Source organism: Stigmatopora nigra, chromosome 11 (assembly GCF_051989575.1).
Source record: "Stigmatopora nigra isolate UIUO_SnigA chromosome 11, RoL_Snig_1.1, whole genome shotgun sequence".
Taxonomy (NCBI): Eukaryota; Metazoa; Chordata; class Actinopteri; order Syngnathiformes; family Syngnathidae; genus Stigmatopora; species Stigmatopora nigra.
This window is the reverse complement of record NC_135518.1, coordinates 6,832,775-6,855,073: the sequence shown is the minus strand read 5'-3', so window position 1 is coordinate 6,855,073 and position 22,299 is coordinate 6,832,775. Positions and strand designations below refer to the sequence as shown.

Genomic DNA, 22,299 nt, shown 5'->3' with positions numbered 1-22,299 from the left:
TGTCCCATTTAACTTTTGGATATAAAAATGAGTATATAGGAACAGTTTAGGATTTTTTTTCATGGCAATTTGGTTGCTAATGAGTTGTCATTGGCTACTCTTCTTCTAGAGTTCAGGGAAGCCGATTTTTAAGGAATGTGTGGGTGATGTACTCGTTCCACATCAAGAATTGCCTGTTAAAGTGCAAATGTCGCCCGAGTCTTTTACACCTTTAGCTCTTGCATCGTTAGAGAGAATTGGCGCGATTTGGCTTTGGAAGGAAGCGTCGTTCGTCCGTGCAAGCCTAACCCCGAAACTTTTATTCTGGACGTTAAGTGTGACGGTAAATATTCGGAAAACCCGTTTCACAATGTTTGTGCTTTTATTTATTTACGCGCTCACTTTTTGTTAACTCAGTCGCTGACGTTGCTAAAGTCGCTAACATTGTGTGCAGCAGGATGTCCTGTGCGTTTTGGTTTTCTTTCAATAAAACTTGAGGGGAAAAATGGAATATGAGGATGCCATGTCTTGGTTTAGCAAAAAAACTGTTCTTATTGTCATTTTAAGTTGTAATATTTAAAAATACATTTCTTATAGGTAGGTGGATTTTGTATTAGAAGTGTTGTATTTTGCATATTACTACACTTGTGTTGCTGAAATAGTTTTTGACGTAACCTAGTGCGTTTTTATAGTAATAACATTGCTTTTAATTTATCTAAAAATATTACGATTTATCAAAACATTCCCTTTATTGTCCAATTACCACTTTGTTCACGTAATGTTAAAATATTAACATTTCAAATCCACAACCATAATTTTTTTTTCTGCCGTTAGTTTTTTATTTTTACATAATTATTTTGTCTCATTTCATGAAAACTGTTAATTTGGCATTTTCCCTCCAACTTTCCTCATTTTTCTTTACCTTTTTCTGTACTTTTTTGACTCAAAAAGCCATCTGGATGGTAGAAAAATCTAAAGAAAATTAATTAAGGCAAAAATAAAGAACATTGCAATAGAATAGAAACACTTTTCCTAAACAAAACACTCCCAAAATAATCTATCCAGAGTTTTCTCATACTCTTCTCATGTATTCCTAAAATAGACAACTTTTTCTCCACAAGAAATTGATCCTTAAAGAGACACGTGTGTGTGTTGAAGAGTACACGGTGTTCAATTGGGAAACCTTGGAGTTTACATTCTTGTTGAGTCTTTAAAACCCAACTCTTCATAGGGAATTTACACATACACACATGGCTGTACATTGTAAGTACTCTCTATAAAAATCTACTGCTATTATTGTTATTTAAGTAAGAGTATTTTAGTCATCTTCGCATGTTACAATACATAGTCGAAAAATGATGCTTTAAATGAATAGAAAGTAGTTGTATTGTTTATGTATCTTTAGTCATAGTTTTAAGTTATGTGTGTTATTTGTTAATTGTGCCTCATTTAGTGGTAAAATGAGTCAAAATTGAAACAACAGTGGGCTAAGAATGGTGCCCTGTGGAACGCCAGAACTTAATACTATTTTTAAAGGCAAGATTTATTAGCTTAATGTTGTTCAAAGTGAGTACTTTACAGAAAAATCTGACTAAAACTTTTGTATAGACTCTTGAATACAAAACAGTTTGCATTTTTGTTGTTGTTTGTGCATGTGTGTGTTTTGTGTAACGAGAGGAAACGGAAGCAGAAGTGAATGACGACCGCTGAGGTAAATCGCTCCTATTTAAGACTCAAGTTTGGAGCGGGAACGGCCAGCGAGGTGCTGGCGGTCATGTGGGCTATCTCTGCACCGCTGACGCTAGCGTTAGTCGTTGCGTTAGCTCACGGACGAAAATTCACGCTTCCGTCTTTGCCGTTTAAAGGTGAGACCGCTCTAAAATCACACTCATTTTGCACCCAAAAATGCAGAAATTTTATCAATATTTTTTTTTAAAATGATCATTTCTGCATGCTCATTTTGTTTTCTCAACTCTAGGGGTAGTGTTTTCATTTGCAACCTGTTTTTTGGGGTGAATGAAGTTGTGATTTTTCTGAATTATGCAACAGATGGCTGCTTTTTGACGGAGGTCGAGTTGGAGTTGTTTCATTTGGAAAATGAGGCAGTAGCGGTGTCCTTTCCTATCTTACGCTCGGCTCTCAAAGGACGGCGAGTAAATCCGCCCGAAGATGCCTACCGCATCGCCAGGGCCGATGGAGAGGACAGAGAGGACGGCGAAGGTCGAGTCAAGCGGCTGGGTTCCGACCTGTGGCTCCTTCCCGCTCGACCGTCCGACTCGGGCAACTACACTTGCACATTTAGGTCAGTCATGAACTACTTTTTCTTCAAAATGTTGCAAATGTATGTAAAAAGAAAAAAAAAAGTTGAGGGGAATACATAAAGACAATAATAATAATGTAAAAATGTAATTTCATTATGTGTTTAACCTGGATGAGACCTTTAAAGTGGCAGTGACGTTTTATTGTTGTTTTGTTTTTGTAGAAACGAGACGTTTTGCGTTCGCGGCAGCGTGTCGCTCCACGTGTATTCGGCGGCATCGGTGGACGTGGACAAGCTGTCATATCTGCACGACGCCACGCTGGGAGAAGACGTCACGCTCACCTGTCCCGCCGGGAATCTGTTCTCGAGGTCTAGCGTTGAGTGGTTCAAGGTGAGATTTAGAATGAGCTTTTATTGGCTGGGATTGTGCCCACAAAGTAGGATACTTTTTGAGGTTTTTCTATTCATGTCTTGTGTTTTTTCAGGAGGATTCGCTTGGCGTTGGTCTCCAAGGAAGCGGGTGGCAATTTTTGGGGCGCCACGCATCCAAGCTACGCATCCCGGCGGTGGGACGTTCAGACGGAGGTCTGTACACATGTCGCCTCGGCGTGCTAGTGGAGCGCCGCGCCTTCACACTCACCAGGACCATACGACTACAAGTCACAGGTGGGCTGCCATCAATTAAGTTTTAAGGGGTGGCTGTATTTATATATTTGTCATCTTACCTTTTCTGTTAGATTTATGCAAAAATTTAAATAATTTGGTTTTTGTGCACAGATTATTCCATTATTTTCTTAATGTCTTTTGTAGTGAAGAAAAAATTAAACAATGATAAAATGATGCAAAAGGATCCAAATCCATTGCTTAGATAAGGAAAATATTAACTTGGGTGTCGTTTATAGGCTGTGGTGTGGTTGCATTGTGGTTGTTTATATCATGTTGTTCATGCAGAGAAAGAATCAGGTTTTTGTGGGGAGATAGAAAGAAAGGAAGAACAATGAGAAGAATCCTATGTTTGAGTGGTTAGTGATATATTAAAAGCACAATTGTAAATGTTTTGTCTTTACACTTTCTGTTTCAGGGCCCGAGCAGCAAACGACACAAGAGCCCGATTTATCGACGATGGCTGCTGATGCTGCCGTCCCTCCGCTAATTGCTTGGCCACCTAACGGGAGTGTCGTCGAAGTCTCTCACGGTAAGCCGGTGTACCAGAGCAACACTACATTTGACTTTTTGTTGATTTGGGGGAAAATCTTTGGTCATCTATTGTTGATTCCTGGGCGTTTTTGGTCAATTCTTGTTGAATCTTATGGGCATTTTTGGTCATTTTCCGTTGATTTTTTTGACATCTTTTAGGTTCAGCAGTGGAAGTGACGTGTGTGGTTCTCACGACGTGCGATCAGAGCGTTTCCACCAGTGTGTGGTGGACAGCAAGTGGTGTCGATGTCGAAGCATCACCCTACAGGAGAAGGTATAAATGACCTGATTCTTTCAATTCAGGCATTTTGGCTGTCCAAACTACCACCCACATACCACTTTTTTTGGAATGCAACAATTTTAAATGTAAAAATCTTTGTTTTGTTAATGGACCTTACATCCTCACCTTAACCCCCTTTGAGATTTTTTTTTCTTCCCACAACGATAAGACTCCACAACCCTCAATGCAGAATCTTATCAAAACAATGGGATGGCAAATGATAGCTGTAATTGAAGTTAAAGGTGGTCCAAAATAAATTACATTTATTTTGGGGGTGATGGATTTTTGGGGATGGTTTATGTGTATATATCTTCTGCTTTGATAAGTGAAAATTGAAAGAGGCACTGTAAGAAAAATGTTTGGACATTTGGTCACCGTTTTGTCCAAACAGGGAAGGACGTGAGGCATCAGGCTGTTGGGTGAACGCGACTCTGGTTGTCCGGGCCATGACGGAGCAAGAGGAAGGGGCGCAACTGACATGCCTGGCGCAAAACCTAGACGCAAGACGCCAAGTCACCGTCACGCTTCGCTTGCAAGGTGAGGCCACAGAGGACGATTGGCCAGTAAATGTTGACAACAATAGACCTGTTATCCATTTGAATTGAATTGAATTTCTAATGGATTGGTCGTCCTCAAGTGATGGACTCTATTTAAAGAGTTAGGAAGCAAATTTGTAAACGATCCGTTTTGTTACAGACTCAAGCGGGACCTGGCTGGTGGTGGGGTGCGTTTCCACTTCTTGTTTCCTGGTGGTGCTCTCATGCTTCCTCTACGTTCTGCTCATCAAACCCCAGCTCAAGAAGAGAAAGAAAAGAAAGGCGGACTATTTCCTGACCCGAAACAGCAGCTCCTTCTAGTGGAAGCTGTAATACTATCTCTGCTCTGCAAATACTTGTCATGGCGATAGTGGAATTTTTTAACCTTATCCAAAAATGTTGATGACCTATAGTTGTCATTGGTTACATATTATTATGTGTATTATATTTAATGTAGACTGTTAGCAAAGTCATTCCATTATAAGAATTGAAATTTGGAAATATTTCTCCCATTTCTAAAGCAATACTCACAATAATTGGCAATTATTGTTTATTTTATAATTAGCAGTAACACATCAAATTTCAATAAGATTGGTTGAATGGTTTAGAAAATCTCCTATTTACTCAATGTTAAATAATAGTCATTAAATCCCTATTTTACTTATGTTAAAATCTGTCAATTGCATGCTCATTGGGTGAACAGGAAACATTTTTAACTGTCCTTCTGATCTTTATCAAATTCGGTAAAGACAATGCAAAGTGTGGCCAATTTGTGGTGTAGTGGTTAACTCACCTGACTCCCATGTGGGAGACTGGGGTTCAATTCCCGTAAACATTTTCCCTCCGTTTTTTCTATGTATTTGTAGTCAAGACACTCAAATGATGACAAAGGAAGTTGTAGTCACTTGGTGGTGCAGAGGTTTGTTCACCTGACTCTTGTCGGAGAGACCTGGGTTCAACTCCCGGTTGGGATACTTTTTAACTTAGTTGTTTCTGTGGACTTCTTCTAAAGACACTCAAATGATTACAGAGAAAAGTGTAGTCACTTGGTTGGCGCAGAGGTTAGACCACTGGACTCCCATGTGGGAGACCTTGGTTCAATTCCCGGTTTGGACACTTTTTCACTTAATTGTTTCTGTGGACTTCTTCTAAAGACACTCAAATGATTACAGAGAAAAGTGTAGCCACTTGGTTGGCGCAGAGGATAGATCACTGGACTCCCGTGTGGGAGACCTGGGTTCGATTCTCGCTGCCGTCGTTTGGCTGAAAATACTTGGAAAGAAGGAATGGTCAATGGAATAAGAAGAAGGGAAAAAAAAAAAGGAAAAATCTTTTTAATTTATATTAAACACTTAGTCATACTTTTCAGCAAAAGGTTATATTCCGAACTGCCTTCGGCAGTTCGGAAGACAGTTGAAGGACCTGTCTGTGCGAAAGGCGTTCTCGGGTCGGCCTTCGGCCGACCCTCGACCGCTTGCTTGGTCAGTGAACCGCCGACACCGGGAAGCGAACTCACGTTCTCTCGGTGCAAAGGCGAGTGTGCAACCCACTACACCAACTCGTGCCCCACTTATACATAGGTGTTGAAACGTTTTATCCAAGGAAATTGGGTGAAACACTTAGTCATTTTTTGGACAAAATGCTTCATCCACCACTGAATACTTATACACTTAAACACTTAGGCATTAGAACTTATTCATTTAACTGAATAATATTTGGAAAATCTTTGCCGGCACTGGGAATTGAACCCAGGACCACACTGGTGGCAGACTGATGACTTAACCATTGGGCCATCACCCTGTGGGAGGAAGCAGTAGTACTTGTACTCTTGTCCCTTTCATTTACCTGAATAATATTTGGAAAATCATTGCCTGCACTTGGATTCGAACCCAAGACCAAAGAGGTGGAAGACTGATGCCTTAACCATTGGGCCATCACCCCAAGGAAATGGGGTGAAACACTTAGTCATTTTTTGACAAAATGCTTCATCCACTACTGAAGACTTATACACTTAAACACTTAGGCAGTAGTACTTATTCTTTTAACTGAATAATATTTGGAAAATCTTCGCATGCACTGGGATTTGAACCCAGGACCACAGATGCAGGAAACTGATGACTTAGCCACTGGGCCACCACCCTGTGAGAGTAGGCAGTAGTACTTGTTGTTTTGTCTCTTTTCACTCCCAGATCATACTTAGTAGGTGACCAACCCACTACACCACTTAGTGCCCCACTTATACATGGTCATTGGAATCTTTTATTTAAGGAAAGGGGTGAATGACTTAGTCTTTTTTAATGGCAAAATGGTTCATCGTCAACCGAGAATCGAACCCTACCTGCCCAGACGGTAGTCAGGTGAACAAACCTCTACACCATGAAGTGGACACACTTTACACATTATTGGAAAATCTTGACTACACAAAATTGTTTATATTGAAGGGAAAAATAATCCCCAACCAGGATTCGAACCATACCTGCCCACATGTCAGGCAGGTGAACAAACCTCTACACCAGGGGTCAAGAACCTTTTTGATGAAGAGAACCATAAACAATTCATAATTTCAAACATTATTGCTTGAGAAATATACTAAGAATTTAAAAGTAAAAATATATGAAAATGTGTGCATTTATTAATCTCTTTAGTAATTTCACCACTTTGAAAATAAAAAGTGTCTGAATTCTTTTGAGAACATTTTGAGCTGTTGCTAATCAATGAGAGTATGCATGCAGAAGAGTCTAATAAAAAAAATATGATTAAAAAAGCGCTAGAGATCATGTCGGGGCCACAGTTCCGGCGTAACGCTCCCATTGGTGCTTTTGGGACTTAGGTCTCTCACCAGCGATACCAATATTTTACCACACAGGTTAGCGGAGAGCCATATACACCCATCAAAAGAGCCACATATGGCTCCCAAGCCATAGGTTCCCTACCCCTGCTCTACCCCATAAAGTAGCCATACTCTACCTTGTCATTTTTGGAAACCCTTGAGTACACAAGGTTGCTTTTATACAAGGGAAAATGACATATGAAAAGGAGGATGTATTTTGGTGAGTAAAATATGGCTATATTCCTAAATAATATCTCAATTGTATGAGTTTATTATTGATGATTTTTTGTGTCGCAATTGTAGCTGCAGTAGTGGTTTTATAGCCATAAAATAATTTTTGAGGGTTGGATTGATTCTGACAGCTGAAGGCGTTGCTAGGAAATTCACGGACCACCACTGCTTATAGGTGTTACTTTCATGTAGACTAATCTCTTGTGTTGGATTAGTTGAATGTAGTCACTGTGATGAGAGGAGGGCCAGACTGTGGAGATTCTCCAAGTGGAGGAGACTAGGCAATCTTCCTCACAAGTTGACCACTTCATGTGGCAAGGCTCATGTATTTGTTTATTGTATTATATCCAAGTTAAATAAAATCTTAAGTTTAAGTGAAATACTTAGAAAAAAATGTGTGTTTTCTGCAGGTGAAGAAAAAACTGGCCACACCTGTGTGATGCCAACTCCCAAGTGTGCTATACTCAGTGTTTTCCTGTAAATAAAAAGTTTTAACTTATGTTACTTGCATACTTTTGCTAGGTAAATGAAGAATAAGATATGTATACAATTTAAGAACATTTATATTTTCCAGAAAAATGTGGCTTTTAAGATAGGTTCACTTAGGCCAGACATGGGTAAACTATGGCCCGCGGGCCACATCTGGCCCACAAGGCCTTTTAATCCAGCCCACCAACGTTGTCCAAATGTTTTACAGCGCCTCTATCTTTTTTTAAATTACATTTTTATGTATCTTAATATATTCCTTTTTACTTTGAACTTTATAAATTTTACTTTAATGATGAGTGATGAGTGTTGGTGTCAAAGACTGCCATCTACCGTGTCACCCTTTCTTAAGCATTGATATGGCAAACGTGGGTGGACCCTGAAGAGAAGCAAGATACAAAATGAGTAAGTTTAATACACATGAAATGAACATAAATAAATAAAATAACCTGAAACACAGGTCCTACCTCATCCACAACTTCTGCCTTGACTTCTTTGGTCTCAACAGTTTTGAAAGCTTTCACCTCCTTCACTCTCTGTGGCTTTAAACATCTATAAAACACCACAGCATGATTATGAAATTGATTATTTAACCATTTTGATGCACAAATGACATTCATTTCCCATGTTATTTTTTACTGGATGAATTTTTCAGTCAATCATTTCAAATCCATTCATTTTTTAAAATAAATACACAAAAAAGCTTCTATCTTTCTCCATGCACACTGGGGACAAATGGTTATTTTACCATATGTTTAAATTTGAGTTAAAAATACCCCTGGCGCTATTGTTGGATTGTCTCAAAACTGCATTTAAGACTAAAAATGAAAAGATCCAAGCCCAGGATAAAGTTATATCAGTGGTTTTTAACCTGGGTTTGGTGGAGCCCCTGCAACGGAGGTCAAGACACATCAATTCATCATGTCCATTCACAATAAAATGCCTAGACTGACCATTACTGGCTTCAGATGATCACATGATATTGCTTGGCCAATCATTGCTGCGAGAAATGAATCTAGAATTTGAAAAAAAAAGTTTTTTTTTCACATCAAATTAGGGTTCTGTAGGTCCAACAAGGTTAAGAACCACTGGTATATATTCTACAATTGTATGTTATTTTTACAACCCCACTGATAGCACAGTTGTGGATGTGATTTATCCTCAAGTTCTTGCTATTAAAATTCAACACCAGATCAGTTAGTGTGTTTTCATTAAAAATTTCAATGTCACAATGGGGAAAAACAAGCTCATTGAGCAAAGCCTTGAACTAACATTTAATTATTACACAGAGAGAGAAAATATAAACTAGTATTTTAAAAATAACAACTCACTCTGCTGACAAACAGCTCATTATGGCACCAACAAGCTGCTCCTTTTTGGTCGTTTTGGCCACATTCTTGATGTTTCCCAGCATTCTGTGCTCGTTGAGGAACTGAAACACACAATGCAATGCTTTCTTGTTAAACATAGAGAGCTACAGGTCACACAATGCAGCATAATTATTTACAAACATTTTGAGGTCTCCATGCACATGGTGCCACATCACACCAGCAAAGCATACTCCCATCAAAAAAACACTCTTAAAATGAGAACTGAGGCTTTGAGATCCCCAAATGACAATGTACCAAATGCACTGCATTGTCCTGTAAGAGCTGTATCAGGTCTTCTTCTGAGCTGCTCTGCAGTCCCCAGCCATACTGGCTGCTGGCTCATCCGCCATTTTGAAAAATGGCGGCATTTATTCTCGGCCACGCCTATAATGCTGCAGGTCCTGCAGAACTGATTGGTTGAATGCTTGAAAATGAAAACACACATCTGGAAGCAGTGCAACAAGGGGAAAAGCAATGAAAAGATGTTAACAGACAATTTGGAATTATTAATAAGTATTCATGGACAAAATATAATGAATTGATATATTTTTTATGCCAGCAGAAAAGGCCTTGCAGGCCCTAATGGTCCACCATTGTATAATAAATTAACAAAATAAATATATCCACTCAAATAAGTGATTAGCTATTGTTTTTCCCTTTAAAAAAATAAAAATGTAGAAAAAAACCTGAAAATATTTACTCTTGCCCTCAACAAAGATACTACAGTCATTAAAATAAAAACTGATAATAAATGAATGCTTGTCTTCCAGGCACGACACCACCATTAAGCAACAGAGGGAGCCACAGATTTTTTCCCCCAGGATAGTGAAGCACTTGTATGGAATGCACATAAATAAGCCTGGACTTGCGTGTAAAATCGCACTTCCTAGAAGCGATTGCTCAACTCAAGAGAAGTTGCAACATGTGTCTTTCTTTCCTCACACGGACCAGGAAAGGAAGCGTGCGGCTGGCGACCAGAACAACGCCGGTTTTATTTCCTTTGGTCGCTGATGACTGACATGAAAAAGCTGACCATCGTCTCCACACAGGTGAGTTTAAAGCGTTCAACCTTGGGGTCACCCGGGATTCCTTCACCAAGACCACCCTAAACCCCCAAATTGAACTGATTGGATGCTGAAATTGTTACTTGTAATTGCATTTTATACCTTTTGCTTTTACCTGGTGGTTTGTGCTTTGTGATTGGCTGGCATTCACCTGAGGGTGAACCCCACCTATTGAATGTAGTTTGGGTCCAGCACCCCTGGCCAGAATAAGCGGAATGGAAAAAGAATGAATGTGGAGCGTGCGTGGACGAGTCATGGAAGTTTTTCAAAATAGATGTCTTTCAAAGTTTAACTGTTGGGAAATGTTACTTCTGATTCTGTACTTTTACAACGTTATACAAATTGAAATTTGAATTTTAAATGGAAAGTAAAGCTTTTTTGACGATTTTACAAACAAGAAATTTGACGTTCAATATAAAACCTAAATCATAAAACCAAAAATATTTTGAATCCCATTAAACCCACATATATAATCTAAATCCAATTAACAAAAAAACATTGTTAAAACATAGCTAGTATATTTTGCATTGGGGAGTGCATTTTATCCCTTTTATTGTTTTGTATCGATACATATCTTAACTCTTTGGTTGCCATTGACTCCAATAACCGTCCAATATAATTTAACTACAATAAGATGGAAGCAATTGAACAATCCCATTAAAATGTATTGGACATCTATTGCCGTTAACAAGTTAAAATATAAATGTCCCTCTTTAAGTAACTACCACAACATATTCCCTGGAAGTGAATGAGTTAAAATAATCCCAATTTCTGACTAATGGCCACTTTAACCAGAAAGGGTTAATTGAAGGTGCTGAACAAACCGTTTTTGGGAGGGGGAAGTAAAAGTACCCTGTTGCGCAAGTGTGCACACCCTCTAATAACATGGCCCTCGGCTGCATTCAAAGCAAACGGATCCCTATGAAACTGAACCGCCTAAAACTGAAATCTGTGGCAAACCTCAATAATAAATTTAACTTAATCCCATTGCAATCTGCCCTACAGTCATGTGTGTCCATGTGCCGACCCTCCTGCTGGCATCGGTTCTGATGAGCATCGGTTGGACTCGTGCGAATGGTGGTGAGTACCACTACCGGTGGTGGGAGGAGAGAGGGAAAGTCCTGGTCGGGTACGAGTCAACAAAGTGTTTACTCAGCTAACCTTGACCTTTGGGTCATCCTGGAAAAAGGGGGGGGGACTATTGATTTTTAGTGTCATAACAGTGGATAATAGCAAAGTGTGCTTGGGGCAAGAGTGGGAAAATAGCTGAATGTTCTTGGGAGTGTAGTCATTCACTTGGCAGGAATTCAAACCAGAGGCCGGAAATGGCTTGGGTTGGCCACAAATCACATCAACACCCCGATGAGAAGCTGAAAAAAAATGTAGAAATGCAACTGAGCTGACTAGCTCTGATAGTAAGAGGACTCCCAAATAAAGAAACGTATAGAAATGATTAATATAATTCATAACAACACTCCAGTGTGTTCATGAGGGCTCACCACCGTATTATGAGGAGCTACATATTTTGAAGGGAAGACAAAGGCAAACAACTTTCGATAGGTTGGATCTGAAAGTCAGGGTGGAGGCGGGGCAAATAGAGCCAAACTGTGAGCAAAATTTAAAACAAAATTTGAATTAAGTTTAGTGTAAGGTTAAATTACATTTATTGTTGAGTGTGGTTCCATCCTATTCCAAGTTCATTTAAATTTGTGTCTTTGTCAGAAATGTGTCGTGACTATGGGGTGGCATTTGAGCGAGTGTTCTCGGTCCCGGGCGACACGGCCATGCTGAACTGCACTTTAGCGTCTCCCGAAGTCTTCAATCTATCGTCCACGTCGTACTGGGTGGAGTGGTACCACACGGAGACGGGACAACGCCTCCTCAACGCCAGCCGCCATGTCCTGCTGAAAGGAGAGACTTTGTGGTTGCTCAACATCACCGAGGGCCACCATGGATACTACCAGTGCGTCCTCAGGTAAGCCAATATATCGCCATCGCAATAAGTAGTTTTAAAAGGTATTCCAATTTATTTCAGTTCAATTTCAAGGACTTTGAATGGCTTGGGAATTCATGTAAAGTTGATGAATTCAAATCAATTCAATGCCAATTAATTATAATTGCTTTCCAGGACAAATGCCTCGGATTGCTTCAAAATTTCCACCCGCTTAGTCGTGGATGTCCCCACGCCTGGCCAGTGCGGTCGCCCATTCAAATCCTCTCAGGTGCTCACCGTGGGCGTGACCGACACGCTGTCCTGTCCTGTTGGACACGTCTTGAAAGAGCTCCGCAGTTATGGCGTCCCCGCCTCTGTCACGTGGTACAGAGTGAGTATTCTGCCATACATTATTATTATTATAAAACAGTGGTGTCCAAACCCAAGTGGGCATGCGTGATCAGGCTTTTACAAAATTGAGATTTATTTTGAATGAATCTATTGTTGCCTGCATTCTGACAACGGTAGACATCCAATCTGATTTAACTGGGAGGGTTAGCAGAGATCAAATGATGGAAGACTAGCAAGAGTCGTAACTCTAAAATTCTAGGTGGCAGTAATGAGCTGGACAAGGCCTGCTCAAATTTGGAGTCAATTGCTTGAGACAAATCTTCAATAAACTCTTTAAGAAGCGAAAAAAAGAATGTTACAACGGACCACCTAACTCACTCTAAATATGTAGCTCAACTATACAGACTATGAATTTTGTGAGAAGAAATGATGTAGAGGGTCTACATGGCAACTGACACGTGGGTGCATCAGGGTTGCAATGTGATCGAGGACGGCGCGAACAACCACGTCTATCGAGACCCAGCCCGGCTGAAGATCCGAGACGTGAACGCCCAGAGTAACGGATCCTACACCTGTACCGTCAACTTTGACCTGAACGGTGTGGCGGCGTCCGTGTCTGAGACTGTCGATGTCTGGGTACAAGGTGGGCCGAGATCTCCGACGGACAACTTTCTAGTTTTTTTGTCTTAAATAATACATTTGTTGTTTGTTGTCACCCCGCAGAAGATTACTGCTTCCAGCCGCAAGTGCTGCAACCGGGCAACAATATCGTCAAAGCGTCCCCAGGTCAGAAGTGAATTGCAAAATAGGTGACATTTTGGTTGACGTCAATGCCAATGATGATGACCATTCGAGTCCAGGGTCCCGTTTGACGCGGACGTGCCAGGTTTTTGTGCCGTGCATCGGCACCGTTCCCGAACATCCGATGGTGGACGTTCTTTGGTTGGATGACTTCGGTTTGATTCCTGCCAACAGTTCAGAGAGGATCTTCGCCTCACAAACGCAGTACTGACATTTGCTATGTTTTTGAAGTTAGTCTATGCTTCGTTATTTTTTTAGGTCTAACAATAGTTAGTTAAATAGTTCGCAAGTATTATTATATTTACCGTATTGGCCCGAATATAAGACGACACCCTCTTTTTCAATACTCAAGACTTTCTGAACAGCAAATTCAATTTTTATACAGAAAATAATGACAGTACATCTAAAACAAATGATTATATATTCAATTATTTTGCCATGAAATCATGCAAAAACTGTCTATCACATCTTAATATCTGATTTAAATACTTAAACTAAAGTGCAATCACATTTGTAAATGAATGGCTTCTGATTTTACATAAGCCAAGCTACTGTAATAAAACAACAACATTGAAATAACTGCATTCAGCATTCACTTTAAAGATAGCTGGAGCCATCTAGCATTGTCAATGGGTACAATGTCTAGATCCCCAATTTAAGATGACACTTATTCAGTCTTATTCCAATGCAAAAATCACCGTCTTATATTTGGGCCAATATGGTAAATATTTTCTTTCATTCTTAGCGCATACCCTAATAATCAAAAAATACTGAACTGTTGTCTATAATTTTAAGGTTAGAAGTCGTGTTGTAATGCAATTTAATGCAATACATTTTTGACATTCTTCGAGATCTAGCTAAATCCTTGTTGTCTCAACTTGTGCCTCAGCATGTGGCGTAGCGACGCCCCCCGTAAAGGTGTGTGGCTGGAAACCGTGCTGACAATTTCATTTGTGGAGGAGGACGACTTCCTGCTCAACTTGACGTGTCGAGCGTACAGCGCTCGGGGCTTACCTCAAGCTCGTTTCGCCTTGCAGCCTCAAGGTAAACGTCACCGTAGGATGGCCGCCGTCCCGTCGTGACCCCTCCGCTTCCCTTGCATTCGCAGAGCCGGACAACTCGCCGGTCATTGGGTTTTTGCTCGGTTCTGCGGTGGCCCTGATTGTCGCCGGCCTGCTGGTGTATTTGCGTTTCAAGATCGACATCGTGCTGTTCTTCCGGAGCTCCTTTGCAGTTTTCTATGAAAAGGATGGTATAGACGAGATGTTGTATCTAAAGACGCAAATTTGGTGTTGGAGTCGGTAGCTGTAAAGCATTTTTTCTCGGCAGAGAGCGACGTGAAGGCGTTTGATGCTTACGTGATGGCTTTGGACCCGCTGGGCTGCCAAGCAAACGTTTGCGAGGGAATGCAAAGGTTTGCTCTTCACATTCTGCCGCAAGTGTTGGAAGAAGCTTGCGGCTACAAACTCTTCATTCCTGGGCGAGACGGCCTGCCGGGACAAGGTGAATGAAGTCAAAGTTTGTGTTGACTCATAATCTTTTTTGAGATGTGGCACACCTTTTCCATAGAAAAAATCTCCAGGCACATTAACATGATAAAGTCGTCTTCATCAAAAATGTATTAACAGGAATTAAGTAATCCCCCCAAATTATAATCCATCGTAGGGCATACACGCTTGCCGTCAGAATCATACCAACTGAGCGCGGGAATCGAACCAACGCTGCTGGTACCATAGTCAGGCGAAAAAGAAATCATCAAGCGTTTAAAAACTCACCTTAGTGACACTTGAAGTGAAACTCTTCCCATGTTATCAAGTCTGTTAACCATTAATGGAAATAACTTCCTTTGTTTTTTAATGCACTTCTGGTGACTTGACTGCCCCTTTCAGCCATGGTGGACTCAGTGCACGACAACATGAAGGCCAGCCGCAGACTCCTGCTGCTGTATGGCGCTTCCTCTTTCACGGTCGACAACAAACTCACCTCCAACAACAACAACAACAACGAAACAGACATCAGTTCGGACCCACGGAGTCGACACGAGTGTGCGCTGGCCATGCATCAAGCACTCGTGGAGAGAACGCTCAAGGTCAGGTGAGGAAAACAAGTCCAAAGTACTAGGTCGGCTCTTCTCCAAAGTGTGTCCTTGGTCTTCCAGGTGGTTCTGGTGGAACTTGAGGAGGTGAGCCCGACCCAACTCGCTCTATTCCCAGAGTCAGTACGTCACCTGCGCAAGACTCAGGGCGCCGTACGCTGGTGGAAGAACAGTGGCCGGTCTCAGAAAAACCACATGAGATGGACCACTTGCATCCGGTCCGAGACCGCCGCACTGGACCGGGAGAAAGCGGACCAGGCGGCCAATCTCTCTCCTTCGTCCAGGTTCTGGAAGGAGATCCGATATCGCATGCCGGTGAGGGGCAAGAGGATAGTGCTTCCTGAAAAGACCCCCCTCTTTAAGGTCTAATAGATCATGAAAAAAAAACATACGGAGGGACGGATGCAATGGGACTAGAATACAAACTGAATTTTGTTGCGTAGTGGTGGTGGTGGTGATAAAGGTCAAATATTAGAAAACATTAAAAATAAAGAAAGAAAGGAATCAATGTATCATGTATTTTGTGAGCTTTTTTTGGAAAATGTCAGGTTAAGTGAAAATTTGTACAGTTTTGATATCAATTCAAACTTATTTGTTACTTACCCTTTAATTGGGACTTATTTAAAGTACTTGAATACTAGACTTTACTAAGTTTTTCTTCATTTTAATTTGAATAACTTTGCTTTCATGGACATTGCATTGATTTATAAATGGGTTCATATTAAAAAGACAATTAAAATCAAGAATAAAAATGGAAAACACGCCCTCTAATTGTTGATATTATACTTAAATGAGGGGGAAAAAAGTTACTTGCTCTATAAAGGGGTTAAAGGTCTTAAATAAATATCCACTGTGCATTACTTTATAGCACTCAATGGTGAACTTAAAAAATAATTTTAAATAATTTTTACATTTGAATGTCACGTTCATTTCAAATGTGTTATGTTCATTTTTACAATTTTTTTTTAGTTTTTACAAAATAGGTTATAAAGAGGAAATACATCGTTTTTCATTCCAGGTATCTTACATACAAAACCAAATTGAGGTTTAGTGGCCTGATTTTCTTTTTTGTTTCCCATAAAGGGGCTTTTTTTTTTGGCCGAGCGGGTTGTCACTTTCTTTAACTAAGGTCGAAAGGTCATTAGAGGGAAATAAAAGTCACGTTATGAAAAGAGGAAACAAGCGGTCAGGCAAACAGAAGACAGAACGTCTCACTGGTAAGCTGTACCTTTTGTATATACAGTTGATGGTTGATGTTATCTCGTGTTTGTTTTGTAGCATTTAACAGAATACAAAAAGATTTGTAGATTTTGGGTTGGAAGTCCTAATTGTACTTTTTTTTTGAAGAATTGTATGGGAAATGAGGATGGCTAAGTCAGTAAATGTGCTCCTCATGTTATTGGTCAATGCGGCCATCACGCTTGGTGAGTACACATTTTTTTGATTTATGTTAGTACATATATTATTAATTTATTGTGACTATAAACGGTTCAATAAAATGAATGAATGAATGTCAGGTGAGTCTTTATTTTCACCATAGGAGAGAATTGTATTGACGTGAATGTAGATTTATGATACTGTCATTTTAAATACAAAATTGATATAAAAACTACAATTTGGTGAACGTTTTAAGAAAAAAAGTAGTACTTTTTTTGGACTCACCATAACTAAATTGTAATCATGTAATATTATTTGATCAAATCTTAAGAGATTGAACTAACATTAGTTTGAAATATCATAAAAAAAGCAAAATGCACTAAATTGGGGAAATGGTTTTTAAAATAAATGCTCCAAATTTGACAGTCTCTTTTGAGAGTTTAAATAAAATAAATACAAAACAAAACAATGTACATTAATATAATATATTATCTTTCCATACCATTATGAAGCGGCAGAAACTTACCAAGTCATGGAAGGCCACCTTCTGCTACTCAAGTGTCCCAACGTGCAGGGTCACGTTCACAATAACGTCACCTGGGCGAGAGAGGGGGGTCCCACCGGGATGACGGCATCTCTACCCTCGGGCGTGGAAGTCAGGGACGGGATTCTATATTTCCTGCCCGCCCTGACATCCCATAATGGCAGCTACATCTGCGAGAGCACGTACGTAAACACCCTCCATCTCTCCAAACGAGGTCCAATGGTGTGTTTTTCCACTATCAAGGCTGGAAAAGAGAACGGTCAAAGTGAACTTTGGGGTGTCGGTGTTGACGGGACTTTGTCCTCCAGCGGATGAAGTGAAGACCTTCCCAATGGGGGTGAGAAAGAGCCTTCCGTGCAAGTTGGAACACATCTTGCGACTCGACAACAGCCGCAATATACGATGGTTGAAGGTAAAAAAGGACATTTTGTTCTTGTTTCTTTGCAAGAAATTGGATGCATTTGATTGATACCTTTGAAATTGCTGCTCTAAATATACAGGACTGTCAGCCAATGGAACGAACCATAAGTGTACTCAAAAATGGCTTGATGAGGCTCGTCAATGTGACCCAAGAGGACGCGGGGACGTACACTTGCCTGGTGGATGCCAGCATCGATGGCAGAAACTACACTTCGGCGGTTAGCATCGAGCTGGACATCGAGACCAGTGAGTGTCCATTTTTAAAAATTCCATTTACGGGTTTTGCGGACTTTGATTTGCACTTTTTTCACAATTTGGCTAATAATCAAGTGCGGCTTATGTTTTTTTTCTTCATCTGGCCACCAAAAGACTGTTATGTTGTTTTTTAATGCTATAGTTATTTGAAAGACTGGTATATGAACCAATGCCTATTTAGTCTCCAGTTTACTATTGTTAATTTAATGTATGTATGCTCTTGGTTTCTGATAAATGAAAAAAATGTCATTTCAAAAGTGCAACTTACAGTTTTAAATAACTTATATCATTTTGACAAATAATTTAGTTGGTACAACATTATACAATTTATATTGTGTTGTTATTTTATCTGAATTTTAATTAGCAGTGTGTCTCAATCCTGAAATCATGGGTTCAATCTGGCCTTCAAATGGAATTTGCATCCCGTGCAAGCATGGGTTTTCTCTGGTTATTCCAACTTTCTCACAAAGAAAAATATAAATAATTGGCTGACTTGAACACTCCAAATTGTCACTAGTATGGAAGCCAAAGTTCAACTGCAGATTCCTGATTTATTTAGAAATTTACTGCTACACACATTCGGCATGTAACCAAATCTTTTGTATTTAGATTTCACATTTCCAAGGGAACCCGAGGTGATCCAGGAAAAAGAACAGGTGCTCTCCGTGACCATGGGTGAGATCAAATACGCACACCCGAGCTTACTACCAAATACAATCTAGGTCATTCACTTGCAAAATACAGTTTTAACTCGCTCGCTATTACCGATGGCGATTGACGTCCATTTTGACTGCAAAGGCTGAGAACGTCACCGAGTTAAGTAGCTCATAAATAACCCCGTGGGGGCAGGCCAACGCGTGGAACTGAAGTGCTGGGCCTTGATGGACTCCGACAACGAGGCCTTCATGTATTGGATCGTGAACGGGAGTTTTACTGACTCGGACCCTGAGCTGGAGGAATGGTTGTGAATTAATTTCGACTAAATATAAACGTAGTGACTGTGTGTGTGCAAAATACTGACCTTCCCTCCCTCCCAGCAATCAGAAGCAAGGTCAGATGTACGAGTCCACCCTGACCATCTCCAGAGTCCTTCCCCGTTTCCTCAACGTTTCCATTCGCTGTCGGGTCCAAAACTCTCAAGGCGTGAAAGACTGCTTCATGCAGCTCAGAGAAGGTACCTGCCTGAATTTAAAAAAAAACAAAAAACATTCGCTTCCAAATATGTCCTACTTGCTGTATCTCTCTAGCCAATAACAGCTGGTTCTACAGCAGCGTGGCAGTGGGTGTGGCCTCCCCGCTTTTACTTCTTCTACTGGTTTTCCTGTTGGGCTACTTCAAGGCGGATGTGGTGTTGGCGTACAGGAAGATAAGCGGCTATTTTGTCATCCACCAAGGTGCAGTCACATGATTTCATTTTTAATGCCGTGGCTAAATCCAGAGTCTAAATGTACTCTAAAGTCTAAATCCAGAGTCTAAATGTACTCTAAAGTCTAAATCCAAAATCTAAATGTACTCTAAAGTCCAAATCTAGAGTCTAAATCTCCTCCATAGTCCCTATGTGGTAGAGGAGGGAGATAACTGACTGGATATGGCTCTCGAGGACCTAAGCTTTAACTCTAACTCTATCTCTAACCAAAACTTCAACCCTAAAGCAAACCCTAAACCTAACAATAAACCTAACCCTAAACATAACCCTAACTCTAGGGAGATATGGAAATCCGACTGGTTAGAGGCTCTCGAGGACTGGACTTGGCCCCCCTGATTTAAACAATGTCACGTTACCTGACAATAGAACATGTCTGAAAAGGGCTGAATAATATCTCTGTGTTTACCGGCACGCAGATGCAAACCAAATCCCGTACGACGCTTTGGTGAGCGCAGTCCCCATACCGACGACGAGGACCCGGAACCCGGTGGCCGAGTTCACCCTGCGGACGCTGCCGGGTCACTTGGAGGGGCGACACGGCTACCGTCTCTTCATCGCGGGCCGAGACGACCGGCCGGGAGAAGGTAGGCGACAGAATGACTTGCTCGCTAAGGGAACAACAGCTGTTTTGGAAACGTGGCGTATGTGGCAGCCACCCCTGACGCCATGGCGGCGGCCCTGAGCCAATGCCGTCGGCTGATTATCATCGTGGCGCCGGCGGAGGAGGCGTGGAAGACGTGCAACGTTGAGGAGCAACAGCTCACTTATGTACAGAACTTGGGTCTGTATGACGCTTTGACGCACAACACACCTGCTGTCATTCTCGTGGAAATAGGTGCGTCATCTTGTTCCCTACAAATTAACCAAGCCATTCCAACTAGGAGTGGTCAGCAGAGCCGTCAATGATTGATTTATGGAGCTATTCTGTTTCTCGTCCCAGATGGCCCCGTAGATTATGGCCACCTCCCGCGGTCTCTGGGTTTTATCAAGAGGAGGCAGGGGGCGCTTATATGGAAGAAAAACAGCAACAACAGAGTTTTCTGGAAAAAACTAAGGGTCCTCATGCCCCCCCAAAGACAATCATCAGCATATTTCGAGACCTGACGGAATGAGGGAACGATTCCTAAAGTACTTGTTTGTGTTTCTTTGCATTGTTTACAAGGTTTTGTGTTGCAGAGAAAATGATGTCAGACACCCAAACAAAAAGATTGCTTGCTGTAATACAGTTTACAATTTGGCCACAAGAGGGAAGTTAAGTTTACACTGTTACGCATTTGTGTGTAACTCTTGTTCGAGACCCTCAAAAAAAAGTTTTGATATGTTAGTTTACACTTAAGACTCTACTTTTAAAAGCTGATCTGTGTTTTAAACCTTACTCTTTAAATTAAAACCCTACGTTGAATTTCCAAACTGTATTTGAGACTATACTTCTACACACATGTACACAAGTAAACACCCTTAACAACCTGTGTTAAAAACTTAAAACCTAAAAACCTTAAATCATTTGAAACCATATTTCAAAATCCCTAATCACCAATAAATCCAAACCTTTTTTTTTAAATCTCACTTTGAAATGCCCCAAAATGTTCGAAACCGTTACACGAATAACTTTGAATCAAGAATTAATGTTTAACTTAAGAAAATCCAATTTGACTAAAAACAAAACCTTACTTAAAAACAACATGTTTGCACTAATCTTATAAAACCCTTTAAAATCTTAATTTCGATGCTTAACTCTTGCTTAATAAGTTATTTTATGCAAGAATGACCTTTTTTGGGGGGTGGAATTGAACGTCTAGTGCCGTCAGTGGCAACCAATGACAGCACTTAAAAGCCTACTTTGAAGCTGGGCTCTGTTTTAACACTCCTCTTTGCCAAGTAGTATTTTGTATACGCGTGCATGCTGCCCCCACGTGACCTTTAACCCCATTGCCCCTTGACGCGCGTGTGTGTACGGTGGCACACTCCCATTGAAAAGGAAGGAGGTGGTTGGGGGTCCGTGTGTTTAGTTTGGCAGCTGGGATCTGCTCCTCGCTTTTGTTTTCCTTTGACCTTTGTGACCCGACACTCGCCCCGCACACCCACACTTTTACATCCATGTGTGTGTATTTGCCAGTACACTTTAGACTTAAAATAGAAAAACTAATTAAAACATATTCTCTTTGGACACATTCGGCTACTTTTTTATACTTGTTTTTAATTTGTGGCTTGTCAATTATTTTCCATTTGATTGATTAGTCTTCATTTGCTTGATTTGAAGGGCTCTCATTGGTCATTAGCCGTCATTTTTTTGTAGTTAAACGGATTGGACGTCCATCCCCGTCAATGCCAGCCAATGAATGAATCGTTCCGAATGATGATTTCCAAATGATGAAACGGTTGATTTGGCAATTTATAATTGAGCCGCGAGGATGGCGACATTATTTTTTTATTGTTGCTGTAGGTTGCCATGGAGATTGGATTAGCCTTATAGTTTCCTGCTCCATCTCTGTAATGTCCCAGTCAATCCACCTCCATCAAAGACCACCACATAAGCCCCCTGCAACAGCAGGTGGTGTGTGCGCATATGTGTGCGTGTGTGTAGGGAACTGAGGTGGGGGTCACTAAGGATTTTTCTGAAGGCACAAAAGGTTGCCCTTCGGCCTGTGCTGGCTTCAGGGTCATTTAAGGACAGACTTTTATACACATCACATGTGTGTGTGTGTGTTGTTTGGGGGTTTTTTGATGTTACCAGATGACACCCAAAAATTTAAAATTTACCAAGATAAATATGCAGGCGATATGGGGAGATTTAAAAAACACTTTTCATCAGTCTCTATAGTAACTTAGAATTCTTGGATGTGGAGTTTATACCATTCTAACTA

The 22,299-nt window shown here is 40.7% G+C and overlaps 4 protein-coding genes and 1 long non-coding RNA gene across 6 annotated transcripts; 3 read left to right on the top strand and 2 right to left on the bottom strand.

Annotated features, from left to right (window-relative positions):
• The first annotated feature begins 1,729 nt into the window (after positions 1-1,729).
• On the top strand, positions 1,730-7,901 carry LOC144204540 (interleukin-1 receptor type 2-like). Its single transcript, XM_077728590.1, has 8 exons — positions 1,730-1,844; positions 2,029-2,281; positions 2,462-2,630; positions 2,725-2,905; positions 3,321-3,497; positions 3,596-3,710; positions 4,108-4,253; positions 4,413-7,901. The coding sequence occupies exons 1-8, from the start codon at positions 1,754-1,756 to the stop codon at positions 4,571-4,573; spliced, it is 1,293 nt and encodes a 430-aa protein (XP_077584716.1). The 5' UTR covers positions 1,730-1,753; the 3' UTR covers positions 4,574-7,901.
• On the bottom strand, positions 7,859-9,542 carry LOC144204320 (peptidyl-prolyl cis-trans isomerase FKBP3-like). The gene is made up of 4 exons (XM_077728245.1): positions 9,311-9,542; positions 9,131-9,231; positions 8,267-8,351; positions 7,859-8,178 (listed from the first exon to the last, which is right to left on the bottom strand). Exons 1-4 carry the CDS (start codon positions 9,356-9,358, stop codon positions 8,137-8,139), a joined length of 276 nt encoding a protein of 91 aa, XP_077584371.1. The 5' UTR covers positions 9,359-9,542; the 3' UTR covers positions 7,859-8,136.
• Positions 9,543-10,054: 512 nt separating this feature from the next.
• LOC144204318 (interleukin-1 receptor-like 2) lies at positions 10,055-15,925 on the top strand. Of its 2 annotated transcripts, none has more exons than XM_077728243.1 (12): positions 10,055-10,218; positions 11,239-11,313; positions 11,956-12,208; positions 12,362-12,557; positions 12,989-13,160; positions 13,241-13,303; positions 13,378-13,522; positions 14,208-14,362; positions 14,427-14,570; positions 14,648-14,821; positions 15,208-15,407; positions 15,477-15,925. In XM_077728243.1, exons 2-12 carry the CDS (start codon positions 11,241-11,243, stop codon positions 15,780-15,782), a joined length of 1,881 nt encoding a protein of 626 aa, XP_077584369.1. In that variant the 5' UTR covers positions 10,055-10,218; positions 11,239-11,240; the 3' UTR covers positions 15,783-15,925. The 2 variants fall into 2 exon arrangements, with proteins under 2 accessions (XP_077584369.1, XP_077584370.1); XM_077728244.1 differs by having other exon boundaries at positions 15,208-15,412; positions 15,477-15,660.
• Positions 12,352-15,164, bottom strand: LOC144204321 (uncharacterized). The gene is made up of 3 exons (XR_013327865.1): positions 15,094-15,164; positions 14,677-14,808; positions 12,352-14,556 (listed from the first exon to the last, which is right to left on the bottom strand). It is a non-coding gene; the product is annotated as an uncharacterized LOC144204321 (long non-coding RNA).
• A 140-nt stretch (positions 15,926-16,065) lies between the features above and the next one.
• On the top strand, positions 16,066-20,761 carry LOC144204539 (interleukin-1 receptor type 1-like). Its single transcript, XM_077728589.1, has 11 exons — positions 16,066-16,837; positions 17,303-17,516; positions 17,578-17,746; positions 17,835-18,000; positions 18,619-18,684; positions 18,859-18,973; positions 19,047-19,183; positions 19,257-19,403; positions 19,852-20,019; positions 20,088-20,270; positions 20,376-20,761. Exons 1-11 carry the CDS (start codon positions 16,774-16,776, stop codon positions 20,537-20,539), a joined length of 1,593 nt encoding a protein of 530 aa, XP_077584715.1. The 5' UTR covers positions 16,066-16,773; the 3' UTR covers positions 20,540-20,761.
• The last annotated feature ends 1,538 nt before the right edge of the window (positions 20,762-22,299 follow it).